The sequence below is a fragment of the Alligator sinensis genome, unplaced genomic scaffold (assembly GCF_000455745.1).
Source record: "Alligator sinensis unplaced genomic scaffold, ASM45574v1 scaffold489_1, whole genome shotgun sequence".
NCBI classification, from domain to species: Eukaryota; Metazoa; Chordata; order Crocodylia; family Alligatoridae; genus Alligator; species Alligator sinensis.
Genome location: NW_005841901.1, coordinates 2,944,189 through 2,958,141, shown reverse-complemented (window position 1 = coordinate 2,958,141; position 13,953 = coordinate 2,944,189). Strand labels below are relative to the sequence as shown.

Here is a 13,953-nt window from a genome sequence, read left to right as displayed (position 1 = left end):
AAAAAAAAAAAAAAAAAAAAAAATAATGCATTTTGCATAACGTTGAGTTTTTCTGCACATAATTTTGAATTTTTCTCTGTATAATTCTCTGGAGTGTACAGAGTGGTCTCAGCAGGAGTTCTGATTTTTCCATAATAAAAAACCCTAAATCAAATGCCAAAATGTATAGGTATTTAGAATGCAAGAAGCAATTTTTGTGGGTGATATTCAGGGATCCTGATTTACTCTGTTTAAATATCCAAAATTATCCGATTAAAAAAATCCATGTCTTTCCCGTTACATAAAATAAATGCTAAATACCTATATATTTTTGTGTTTGATTTTGTTTTTTTATCATAGAAAATCAGAGCTACCCCTGCCCAGGACATGAGTCCAGCTGTGGCTATCCCTCTCACTGGTTTGTGGCGTGAGCAGCCCTTATTTGCTGGTGCCCCTCACTCCAAAGCCAGAACCTCCCTCAAGCCCACCAGTGCCCCTCACTCCCAAACCACAGCCCCCTGTCTCCAGCAGTGCCCCTTACCCCAGCCCGTTAGTCCTTGCACTGCTGGCAGTGAAGCTGGCATGGGGGGTTTGGCAGTAGCAGCAGCACCAGCAACTAGTTTTGCCACCCCTCCCATGCTGAGTCCTGCCTACTGGGCCACGGAGGCAGCTCCTGCCCATGCCAGTCTGGCCAGGCTGCAGGCCTGTGTCCTGCTGTGGGTGCACAAATCTGAGGGAGCATGTGCCCCTCAGACACATTGCCTATGGTGCCCAACCCCACCCTGGGAGTGTGTGCAGCAGTGGGGAACCAGCCCCCCTGCCAGCTCCCCACCCTCCTGATGAGCCAGCCATGGTTCTCTCCTGCTCCCCAGTCAGGCCCCCTGGCCACACATTCCCACCCTGGGTACCATCCCAGCTGGGCAGCAATCACAGCCCTAGCTGCCAACCCTGCCCCACTCCTTCCCTCACTGTGGGGGCTCGGGATGAGCTGCTGCTACTGCCACCTCAGTCTACCCACTTCTACCCCCCCCCCACATGTCACTTATGCCCCCTTACCTATAGACTTACCTGCAGAGAGATGCAGGAGCCGCTCTCTACCATGCTGCCTGGCATCCATGTGCATGTGTGCAGGTATACATATATGTGGCACTCCCTGCCTGTGATCACCCTCCTCCTGCTCCCTCCAGCCCCAAGCACTCCCTTGTAGACTGGAACTCTCCCAGCCTGCAAGGGGAAGCCCGTGGTTTCCGTGTTTTTCTCCTTTAAAGATTTTCTTGGTTTTTTTTCTACTTTTAAAAGAGAAAATCTGTGTTTTTCCATGGCAAATAGAAAACCTAGATCCCTGGTGATATCTATAGCAGCCAACTATATAATTGGGAGAGACAGTAGGTGAACTTTTGGGCACTATTGTTTGTGCCTTTCCTCAGATCTTTCAACCTACAGGATGTGTACATTTACTCTTACAATTTAAGATTCTGCAATAACAGTTCCTGCTGTTACACAAAAATCTCCTCAATTGCAATAATTAGGAAAAATGCAAAATATTAAGAATGATTCCTTCCTGTATTTCCATTTTGGAGAGGGAATTGTAAAATATTATCTAAAATAATCACCTTTCCCACAACCTTTTTTGGTTGAACTTAATACTCTAATCCTGTGTGTTGTGGCTTATGTAAGAATGACATATGTTAATATGATACAACAGTACAGGAAAAGATCAGACATATTCACTTTGACTTGATTCCACCACATTCTTGTTTTTCAGAACCTGTATGAAGGAGTGAAAAAAATAGCTGAATTTTTGGGTTTGACTCTGCCTGAGGAAAAGATGCAATCTATTGCAGAAAATGCCACTTTCCAGTCAATGAGCAGTAAATCTGCAGAAACACACGGCAAGTTTGGTCCTATTATTTTCAGAAAAGGTAGATTTCTATAGCATGATTACTCAAGTTTCAATCCAAAAATCATCAAATAAATGTTGATCTAGAGAGTTAATTATTATTTTTTTAAAGTTATTAAGATATGTGCCCTGTGTGAGCTCTGTTGGGAGGTCCCAAATGCAGGACTAATGCTTTTGAATCATGGCTGAAAATTAACTTTCATCTTTTGAAAAAAAGATTTTCAAAACTAGCTGACTACTGAAGCACCTACTGCTATTCTTTCAAAATGAGATTGGGGGGGAAAAATCTCTTGGTTATAAAAGGTGCTTGCAGAGATGCATGTAAAAGTCACTGTAAGACTTTCACTTCAAAGAATCCTGCCAACATTTGTATAAGCAACATGTGGATTTGAAATGAGGTAATAAGGTCAGTCTTTCAACAACTTGGGTCAACATTTCAATATTCTTTATCTGAATTGTGCTTTTTTCAGGAATATTAATTTGTCTGTTTCATTGTTTCTGAGGTGTTGTTCAAGATTGGAAGACCCTCTTTACTGAAGCTCAGAGCCAGGAAATGGATGCAAAATTTGAAGAGTGCTTAGCAGGAACTAAACTGGGAGCAGTATTAAAATATGATATATACTGCAAATTCTAAATCTTGTAACATCAGAATTATGTTACCATGTGTTCAACAACAGTACCTACTTTACTATTAAATATGATTGTCCTAAATAAATATGCCATGAATCATAGATTAAAGTAATCTAGACTTCCACATATTCATTAGCAAAATAAAAAGTCTGAAAGCACTGTAAAGTCACTAAGACCAACTTTTCCTCATTGATACATATGCAAAAGAACTTAAGAACATATGGCTAGGATACTAAAGTACTCACAGCTATTTCAAATTACTAATATTTTCTTGATCTGCCATTAATCCATATTGATCCCTGTTCCACATCCAAACATTTTGAAAGTTCAAGTTCAAAATTTTCCTGGTATTTTGCTTTGGACCCATCTTCAGTAATTGACTTGGTTTTCTATACAACTTGTGCTGTCTGATACCTTGTATGAGGTTCTTGTGGTATTCAGGAGTTTAGTGATCAATTTTTTATTGTTGCAGAAGTCTATCAGGAGGGTGCACTGGCATTCTATGTAAGATCCAGTGACATCTAATCTATTAGTGATTTAGAAAAAGGGGATGACTGATAAAGCAGCAAAAGTTGATACTGAAAAAAGGCATTTAGTAAAGACCAAGAAGAATGTCAGAGAGCTAAACAGAGTGAAAAGACAAATACAGTTCATTGATGATAAATCCAAAATATTGCATATTGTCAGGAAAGTTTAACTGCTTATATCATATCAGGTTCTAAATGAAACGTATCAATGTAGAAATAGGACTTTGACAACACTGCAGACAGCTCTATGCACACCTCAGCCAAATGTACAGCTGTGATCTCAAAAGGCAAGCAAAGTAGTATGGAGCAGAAGGAACGGTATGGAGGACAATATTAATAATTAAATACTATGAATCAATGGGCTAGCTTTGTTTGAGATAATGTATATGATCCTCTTCCCACCATTTAAAAACAATAATGAATTAAAGGAGCTTCAGAGAAGGGTGATTAAAGACTTGGGAGAAAATCAATTGAAGAGATATTGACAAGGAGGTACAACTAAAGTATAAAACAAGATATGTCCTCAAGAAGTCAGAAATTCCGGGTTTTTTGTTTTGGGTTTTGTTTATTGTCTTAGTATATTGAGAGGGATGAGATATTAGTATATCAAATAAAATTAAAAGATGACATATTTAATGCTGATAAAAGGAAATAGTTTTTAAACAACATATAATTATGGTTGTGTATAATTAATTCAGATCGAGGAAGCCGTGGAGATAAGATAAACGCATTTTGAAAGACCAAAAAAAAAAATTGAAAGTGATATTAAGTCTTCTGCTTTGTATTTCAGGACTTATGCCAATTCCTACTAACAAAGATAACTGTTGTGGGAACAGGGGAAATCTTCCACTTCTATTTGCTGCAGAAGTTATTGCACCTTCCTGTGAAACATCTTGTACTAGTCACCTTCAAAGATAGGACATTAAACTACATGGACATCAAGTCCAGATAAATATGGCAAGTCTGATGTTGATTCAGAACATTAAGGGTTTCAGTCATGAATTATACCAGTATCTTAGGCAAGGTTTTGTTTTGATATCTTATATAGGGGAAACTGTAGTTGGGAGAGCTGTTGGACAAAAGGTGTTAGGGTGTATTGCATCACTCTGGGTAGAGGAAGAGGTAATTGCTGGGGCACTGCTGCCCTCTGGAACCTTTTTTCTCCCTGTGCGCATCATTATTCTCTGCATAAAAACAGATCGAGTAATAGTTTGTGTAGCTATCACTCTTTTCTCAACCCTTCTAAAATCAGTGTTAGTGAGAATTGTAAGCTGTGTAGCAAAGGGCCAAAATTTATGGATTTCTTTTCTGTGAATAGGAAGCAGGTACTATCTTATATACATAATAGATCGAATGGTTCATTTTGGCCTTCGCAACTATGAATTGGATCACTATACCACCTCAGTCACACATTACCTTGGAACTTACTTTGGTATTGATTCATGGTACTTGTAAATTTGGTTTTGTGTGTTTTCCCTTCTTTATCTGCTCATTGATAGTAAATCAGTAGGTGTTCCTGGGTCTTTGCTGTGCTTGAGATTTTTTTTGTGTGCTGTCAACTAAATAAACCTGTAGAAATTGAAGTTATTTTGCCTCTTTGCAATGGGCTTTGCATATCTATAATGATGCTGTAGTGAAGAGTATTTTATGACCAAACTCCAATAATTGGTCAAGCTTGTGAGGTCCTGTACTCAATAATATATTTCTATTTGGATGTAATGTAATAGTGTTTAAATGTTGCAGCTTATTCATTCCGAAAATTTCAAGGAAAGAACATTTTTGGGAGACAGCATGATGGAGAGGGTACACATAGCCCTAAACATATGAGGAGAGAATGTAGGATACTTATGTGGAAGAGGGGAGAACACAGATCGTGCAAAGATCCTTACATGGGGGGCAAAGCTAATTGAGACTGATATGAAGACAGGCAAATCAGCAGGATCATCCATCTCTCTCATCAGTGATACCATATCTATCCTTCCACACATCAAAGGTGATGTATTCATATTTCTTCATCCATATTTGTCTTTTTGAACCTTTCTGTCTGGTGACTCCCAACTTCTAATAGGTTGTCTTTTCAGGTTACTCTCACATCACCTAATACCTAGGGAATCCCTAGGGAATTGCTGTCACCTAATGCAACTGTTAACACTTTTACTTCTCCATTTCTTCCTAAGAAAATTAAATATTTCATTTTGAGCAGGCTGGCAGTTGTTATATTTTGTCCCATTGTTCATCCCTTACAGCAGATCTTGTGACTAAGTTTACTTCTGGACCATCTATCTCCCTATGCAAAGCTTGCTTAGGTTTGAGGTCTACTACTCATGCCAAGCCTCTGTTCTGTTTGTTGGTTGTCTTCTTGTCTTGCCATCAGCTCAAAATCCAGAATTTATATCTGCTTTTTCAGTGAATTTGTGTTTTACATAGCTTTTACCTTTAGGTCAGCCTTAACATGTGACCTAAGTTCTCTTCATAGCTGTAGCATTCTGCGAGAGAAGGCCAGCCCAGTGGGAGACAGGATTTAAACTTACTGTTGGCTCATTATACAGCAGAGGAAGGCATAGAAACTTATTCTGTGGAACTAGAATGGTTTATTAAAAAAAACTACAAGCAAGGAGAAGGTGGTGGGTATAAACTGGACTGTCCTCTTAATTGAGAACACCAGAAATCTGAAAGAAGGATAGGACAGCTCAGAAACATACTTTCCTTACAGCAGCCAAGCATACAGGAGAGAAGGAAACAGCAGAAACCCTTCTCTATCCTGGAAGCAGATGGAGGGCTCTTTAGGGCTAGGGACAGAAATTACACATAAACTGGTATAAGTGATCAGAAACTGGTTTAGATTTGTAACATAACAGAAGTTCCATGTACATAGACTGCTTTTAGAAAGGCCAAAACTGGTTTAAGATCCCCTCTAGGTTCAAATTAACTCATAGTCCCCCAGCATCCCAGGATGCTTTGCACCTCCCCCACAACCGCCCCTCGCAGGGTAGGCTGGCTTACCTTTGCCCAAGCTGTCTGCTCCAGCCGAGCAGGGAGGCATGCTTTGGTGTCCCCCAGTTTCTGAGCCTGAGCCACTGCAGGCATGTGGCTGCATTTCTGGAATCAAAAGAGGATGCCTGTCACTCACTTATCAGTTCAATCTACACAGCTTAGACTCACCTGCAAAGATTGAATCGAGTCAGTCTTGGGAGTTTTGACAATCTATACTTGGCCTAGAAGGGGAGAAAAGAACAAAGATTTATATCCCTTTGTGCTTCAAATATATCTAAAACCTTCTAAACTAGCCTTGCAAGTCATGTATAACCTTGCAAACTGAGCCTTGCAAGTCATGTACAGTTCCCAGTCAGTGCCAGAAGAAAAAGCCACATGCATTTCCCGTCACCTTTTGCCACAGAACAGCACAGAGATATATCCTGTCATGTTAGGGCAGTGCTTCTCAACCAGGGGCTGTGGCCACATAATATTAACACTTAGCAACCATGATTCACAAGATAAACATGATTCACAAGATTTCAAATAGAGTCTGACCTGTTGTGGTCTTTCTGAGTTCTTTGCAACAGAAGTGTTATATTGGTTTTTTCCATTGTCGAAAACAAAAGTGAAAACAAAGAACTGTCATTTTCCAAGAGGTGCCTTGAATCTAATGAGGGGTTAAAAAAAGTTGAGAACCACTGTGCTAGGATAATGACCTGACTCAAATGCAACAATACCATCCCTATTCACCCTGGCTTGTTACAGGGAACTAAAACCCCTCCTCATAAAGGTGAGACCTCTTGCTGAGCCAGGCCTCTCCTGTGTCAGTTTATTCTGTCTTGGCTATCCTATACAGGTGCCCTGCTCCACCACTCAGTGGCTTCACCCATCCCACTACTAGAGGACCTCATCCATGCATGCTGCCTTTCCCTTATACTGCTGTGGCTCTCTCCTCACCTCAGCTCTACCGCTGTAAGGTGCCACCTCCTCAAGCTGAATCCTCCAGTGGAGGTTGGCTAGTTTCTACTTTGGGCCAAAGTGTCTTGTGACAGTGCATTGCAGGTAGGAGACAGTTTTTAAAATAAAAGCAAGAAAAAGAAATAGTGGAGATAAAAATAAGCATGAAGCAGTTTTTATATATTTGTTTTGTTGGGTTTTTGACCATGTGATCCATCAGATAAGTCAAGATATCCAAGACCAATCCTCAATAGGCATCTGTCTGTCTTTTGAGCCAGTAGATTTGCACTGTACCTTGTGAGGTATCAGCTCATTGAACATCTGTGGGTTTGGTTGTACAATTCTTGAATGACAGTCCCTTCTGCACTGTCACATGTGCAGTTCGTATCTAACAGTCCTGAATGTGGTACAAGGTTTTTCCTGAGGTTTCTTCTTTCCTCTGCATGTTGAGCTCTTTTTTCCTCAGCATACTTGTGACACCTGATGCTTTGCTTGTGTGGGTATTCAGTCCAGCCTCAAGGGACAGGTTTTTGGTAACAATATGGCCAAGGTATGTAGATTTACTTACAACTTGTGATCATGGGTGGTGAATCAGTGTTCTGGCTGATTATAAGAGCAAACTCTTAACAGGGGCGAGTGAATAGGCTGATGGGGCTTTGAATGTCTCTTTCCGTGTGGGCTATCAGTGCAGTGCAGTGTCATCAGCAAACGGCAGCTCACGAATCAAAACTTTCTGCACTTTAGTCTTCACTTTAAAGCATGTCAGTTGAACACGTATGAAAATAAAATTCCTTCAGTGTCTGGCTGTAACAGGGCCCCTGACCCATTATTGAGAAAGGGGAGGGAGCCCAGGGCCTGCTGGTCAGCCTAGCCCCTCTGAACAGATTTGATGGTAGAAGGGGTCTAAATAAGATGACTATCTGCCTCAGGTGTGGACAGTGATTAACAGGCCAGGGATGGAAGCAGAGGGTCAGGTGACCCAAGGAAAGACTCAAAAGCCCAGGGCTTAGCCCAGAAGAGGCAATCTGGCCTTGCAGACCACTGAGGTAAGAGCTCCAGGGCAAGGGGAATGTAGGAAATCTGCTAGCTGGTACTGGGACTGTCTTGAGGAAGGTGAACAGAAGAAAAAGCCATATGCATTCCTCTCTACCTCATGCCACAGAATAGTGCTGATGCCCTACATGGAGTAAGTGGAAGCCCTGTTATGCAGGCAGGTAGCTATTGTTTATGTTTGGACCCAGAAAGAGTTTAGTTGTGTTTGCCAGAAAGCTTACTCTTGGGTTCCAGTTTCAACTGGTGGTTTGGGAGTAGTTGAAAGGCGAGTGAATGGAGGCCATGACAGGGTACCCAGGGTTTAACCCACAGTGGGGTGCCAGGGGCATGCTAGTGTTTAGAGCCCTCCTGGGGGTCTTGATTCCAAGCTTGGACCTGAGGGGGAAATCCAAGTCTAGAGCGCGAGAGAAGCTGAAGCCTAGCTGGGGCATGAGCTGGACAAGGGCCGGGGGGCCCTGTGCCTGGGGAAGACAAAGCCAGGGCCATGGGGATCCTGTGCATGGGAGGGGCAGAGACAGGAGCCAGGTGCCCACATGGAGCCAGAGCAGGCTCAGTGCCCAAGGCAGGGTGGAGACAGCCTTAGATGGTAGAAATCTGATCAGTGGCCTATGCCCAAGTGAGGTCGAACCCGAGAGGCTAAGATTCAGGCTGGGACTCAGCAGTTAGGCCCAACACAGTATCCTGGGATAAGAGAAAAGGGGCTGGGGCCAGGAAGGCTGAGGCTCTGACAAGGGTATAAAGGCCTGAGGTGGCCTGGTACTGAACTGGGGCCAAATGTCCACTGAAATCATTGACGGGTAGCGTAAGGGGCAGTTGGAGCCATGTAATTAGCCCTTAAGACTTGCAGGTGTCCTGGGGCACAGATGGGCCAAGAGTGCCCACTCAGCTTAAGGGCAGGCTTGAGTCCAGGAGGAACCTGCTGGCTGCTAGAGGAATTGGGGCTTGCTCTAGGACCTATTGGGCAGCCCCCCTTTTAATCCAAACAATTACATCAAGGGCATAACAGACAAGTGAGAAGGGGAGGGCACCCTAGAGCTGGAGCAGGGTAAGAAGTGTGTGACCACTAAGAGGCGTTGCAGCCACCCTTGAAGCTCAACCTGCTTATACCATCTCAAGTGTAGGTCAGAATAAAAGATCATCTTGAATAGGGTGAGGGCAAAGACACAGCTCTGCTTGACTCTGCTTTGAATCTCAAAAGCCTTGGATGTTGATCCCCTATAGCTGACTGTTCCCCACATTCTGTCATGGAAAGGGTAGATTATGCTGACTGAGTTCTGGTAGGCAGCCAATGTTTTCCAATAATTTAAAGAGGCCCATATAAGAGATCTGTTCTGCTGACAAATTCAAAGACCAACCACAACTAGTAATATTTGTTTGCTATATTTGAATAGATGGAAATGTAAAGAAAGAAATGGCAGGCATTGTGGCTCTTAAAGAAACAACGCATGGAATTAGCAAATGCATTAGAGAATGCATTGGAGAATGCTAGCGTCTCGCTAGGTAAACTTGCCAGTACTGCAGTGGACAGAACTCCTACAATGGTGTGGCGAAAGGTAGGTCTCATTACACCTGTAAGGCCTTAGCATGGCAGTCAGGCAACTTGGTCACTAACACTCAACCCCCTAAGTAGGACCAGCTGAGCCTGAGCCTGCTGCTTGGTTCCAGTGCTGCTCTTAGGAGCTTTGGCAGCACTTAGCCCCCGCTGTGCAACAAAATAGCCTCAGTCTGCATGTAGCTCTTGTCTGTGTGACTTCCCTGGAGCCTGTTCCAGTGTTTCAGCCTGTGTACCCAGTCCCTGAACTTTGGACCCCCATTTGACTTTGGGTCACGTGGCTAGGAACGCAGGTTGGCAGCTTGGAGAGTGGCATCCAACCAGTAAGTCTGTAGGGGGGAAGGTGTGGGGGAAGGGGCATAGAGGGGTGCAGATTGAGGCCCCCACAGTGAGGGATGGAGTGGGGCTGGGGCAGGGGTAGATGCTGCTCAGCCTGGGTGGGGTGGGGCATGGGATGGAGCCATGGGAGGCTGATCTGGGGGATGCAGGGGGTGGGAGGGGGCAGCTCCTTGCCTCTGCGTGCTCCCCAGGAAAGGCATAAAGGGTATTTGTGTGTGAGGTGAGGGTGGGCTGGGGGCTGTGCCAGCCTCTTCCAAGTGGGAGGGCTGGGCTGGGGCTGCACTTGGGCCAGGCGGTATTTGGACAGGTGGTGGTGATGCTGGGAGGGGGGGCTATGGGGTGGCTATAGTGAATTTTGGGGTGGTTGTAACCCACCTTGTAGCCCCACTCCCAGCACTGCCACTGCCTACCCCACCCCTGACCCTCCCTTCTTTGAGTGTAGCCCTGGCTCATCCCCCCCCAGCCTTGAGCCCATAGTGGGCAACTTGCTTTTGTCCTGTGCACAGATCTGGGGGCACATGCCCCCCAAGTCTACCTTGGGGGCGTGTGCAGAGGCAGGAGCTGCCGCCCCTCTCCCCTGACAAGCCACCTGCAGCCCCAGTCCCACTCCCTCCCTCACTGCAGGGCCTCAGTCTGCCTCTCCCCATGCCCTTTTCCACTGCACAGACTTCTTGGCTGCTGGACACTGACCTCCAAGCTGCCTGGCTGCATATCTAAAATTGGATTGGTATTGGCTGATATGGCTGATAAATAATCAGCCATCAGTATTGGCCAAAAAAATCTCTGGCCAGCAGCCAAAGCATCTTCTGGAAGGACTAAGCCTCTGTCTGCCAGTGCACACTCCTGTGGCATGCACTGCACCACTTTTTTTTCATAGTGGTTTTTTTGCTACTGGAATTTCTAGTAACAAAGTTTGCCCCCACACTGCAAATTTGCAGCGCTGGACATGCTTTAACATGCCAGGTTTAGAGTTTGTGGCACTGCAAAGAGGTTTTCAGTGCTGCAAACCACATATGCCTGCATATCTGGATCTGGCCTGACTGCCATTCAGATTTCCATCCCCTGCCCAATCCATTGCTCTGCTTTCTGCTCCCTGCCTCATCTGTGTCTGTGCTGTGTGCGTTCTTCCCCAGTCTGGCAAGTGCCACATGCAGAGGTAGCCCATGGCACTTGTGACATGTGCCACAGGGTGACTGTCCCTGAATTATCAGATGACTTTCATGGTAGATTTAAAGACTTGCAAATACTGAAACTTGTGAACTCATTATTGGTTGGTGTGATTTAATGAAGGCTGATGGTCTACCCACAAATCCCTACTCGCCTATCCATCTGCTGTAGGAACGGGCATTCTAGCACTCTTAGAGCAGTGTTTCTCAACCTGCGGGTCATGACTGTTACGTCTCAGCTGTGTGTTCTTGGGAACCCTGGCACAGGATGCAGTCTGTCTGATTCACACACACCCCTTTTCTACATAAACGAAACTGATTTAAGAGGCAGTGAGAGACACACCTAAGACCATCCAGATAAGGCTGACAAGAGTGAAACAACTGCCCTAGGTCTCATTTGCATCTGAGATAGAACCTGATGACCATTCATTTACATGAGAGATGGAGAACAGAAAGCCTGAAGCAGAGACTGCAATGAATGCTGGGACCAGAGAAGCAGGGGAGCACTGCATGATGGGGAATCTGTGCTCCAAATGCTAATCAACCCATATTCACACACGCCCAGCTCAGCATTTATCAGACCAGTTCTAATCTGGATTTACAAAGGACTTCCTTCCCCCCCCCCTCCCCCCACACACCCCTCTAAGTTTAATAGGCATCTCGGACCGTACATGTCCCGGTCCCACTATGGGAGGCCTATTTAAACTTGATTGACTAAAGCTTGGTTGCTGGGTTAGGGAATGCTGAGGCAAGAGACTGAGTCAGAGGGGGTATGGGCAACATTTGAACAATGGTTAAGGGTTCATTGCAGTGTCCAGCCTGTTGGAGCCCTAATCATTATCAATCAGTTTCCTGAGATGGTCCAAACCAGATAACCCCTTGTCAATAGAAAAGACAATGATTTACACTACTGAGGGTGCTTCGAAGCAGCTGAACTGAGGGTATAAAAATCTGTAAGTGTGTGTGCTGCTAGAGGGAGAAGAGGAAGAGGAAAAGGAAGGAAAAGAAGTATAAGCAGGAGGAAAGAAGGAGAAGAAGAAAACCCCTGTGCTGACACCATCCCCTGTCGTTCTTGGGACGCTGGAAGAACAGATCATCTCTCTCTTCAAGGATTGTGCTACAGACTGTGCCTGTCAGCTTTGCAGCCTGAGTACCGTGGACTAGGTGAGATCCCAGCGTTCTCTGTCTTCTTTCTAGGCATAAACTTCTGAACCTGAACTGTATCAGTTAAGCTTGAGCTAAGTTTCCCCAAATACTTAGTGAAACCAGGGTAGTATTGTCATTGTTGGTGTTTGTTTTTCTTTTGCATGTCTATTACTACTAGTACTATTATATATTTCATATGCTTAGCAATAAATAAGTTTTATAGTCAAACTGGTAGTAATTGGGTATATTTTTCCTTCTCTGCTTCTCTTTCTTCCCGTGCTCTGCAGCAACGCTTCTTTTACCTAAGCTAAAGATCCCTGTGAAGCCCAAAAATATTGTGGGGTCTGCTCAGTAAGAGGCCAAAGATTGGGACGTGCTGAGTTTGAAACACATAAGGGGATCAGCTTGTATAGGCTGATTGACCCAGTTTGACTCAGACGTGCCCTTATGAACTGAATGCTGGCCCATGAGGGTGTCAGCTGGACACCCAGCCGGATTCAGAGGGATTCTGTTTACCTGTGTGCTTGTGTCTGACTGCATTTTATTGTTGCTCTTATGAACTGATTCTTGGCATATGAGGGTGTCAGCCTGTCCATGCTGATCAGCCCGGCCAGGTCAGGCGTGTCACGTTAATTTGTGTGTGTTTATGTATATGACTGATTTGGTGACTGGAGGAACCCAGTCCCATTGAAATTGAGTCCTGCAAGATAGCTTCATTGGGGGTGAGGGCTTGAAGAAGGGAGAAATACAGCTCCGTATAGTAACACAAGCAGCACATTGACAGAATTACCAAGACCCTAGAAACTATCCCTAATAAATGAGCACACCCCAAAGTAATGGGCAAATCTGGTAACATGACCCAAAAGTGGGTCACAAGAATATATGAAAGGGTCACAAACAAAGTTTAAAAATGGATTCTCTTTTCAAGGAGAAAAATGTGGGAAACTGTGGCTTTTCCCTCGCAGGCTGGCAGAACTCCAGCCCCTCCTGCCCCACACACTGGAGGGCTGGGGGGCAGCCGGTTGCGAGTGAGGGGCACTGAATTGGGACTAGCCATTGCTGTTTACAAATGGGTCTTGGTTAGGGTGGCCATCATAGAGGGCAGTCTGGTTGTCCTCTGTCCTCTATTGCTACAAAACCGGATGCCTTTATGTCCCCTATTTTTTTTTTGTTGAAGAGGAAAAATGGAGAACATAAAGGTGTGGGGTTTTGTATCAATAGGGGACAGAGTAGCAGGACACAGGCATGTCCTCTATGACAGCCACCCTAGTCCTGGTACAATACAAAAACAGTTGAGAACCGCTGTCGTGGAGGAGACGTGTGTCTGAGGCTAATGAATACATCAGTGCATTTGGGTGCGATGCTTTAAAGGCCCCCTGTGCTCAGGAAGTGCTGTGTCATCCTCTGAACAGGGGGCTCCTTCATAACTTTGTTCTGCTTGACTCCGTCTGGCTGGAGGAACAGGGCCCAGGGCCGGATTCACCCTTTCGTAGGCCCCCAGCTGAAGAGAGAAACTTTTATATGACTTTCCCCCCAACTCCATTCCAATACGTAAAAATAAGCACTTCTTCACTTAGGGCCCTAGGCACCCGCGTTCATCCGGCCCTGACGGTCCGGGAATGCCCCCGGGCTTCACGTGCCTTCGCCCAGGCTCGGCTTGCCCGGCGCACCTCCCGCGCGGGGCCGGCCGGGGGAAGACCGCGCCCTCCGACAGCCCTGGCTCGTCCG

At 45.0% G+C, this 13,953-nt stretch overlaps 1 protein-coding gene across 4 annotated transcripts in view; it reads left to right on the top strand.

The window, feature by feature from the left end:
* Window positions 1-11,983, top strand: part of LOC102376769 (sulfotransferase 6B1-like) — a 154,217-nt gene extending 142,234 nt beyond the window's left edge. For 3 of the 4 annotated variants that reach the window (XR_003092769.1, XR_003092768.1, XR_003092767.1), the window contains 4 exons: window positions 1,745-1,901; window positions 2,383-5,029; window positions 9,414-9,575; window positions 11,928-11,983. Coding sequence is in view for 1 of the 4 variants with exons in the window: in XM_006018427.2 (XP_006018489.1) it covers window positions 1,745-1,901; window positions 2,383-2,513 (288 nt within the window). In the remaining 3 variants the exon portion in view is untranslated. Of the gene's footprint in view, window positions 1-1,744; window positions 1,902-2,382; window positions 5,232-9,413; window positions 9,576-11,927 lie in introns of those variants that run through there. The other variant, XM_006018427.2, reaches the window with a different exon arrangement.
* The last annotated feature ends 1,970 nt before the right edge of the window (window positions 11,984-13,953 follow it).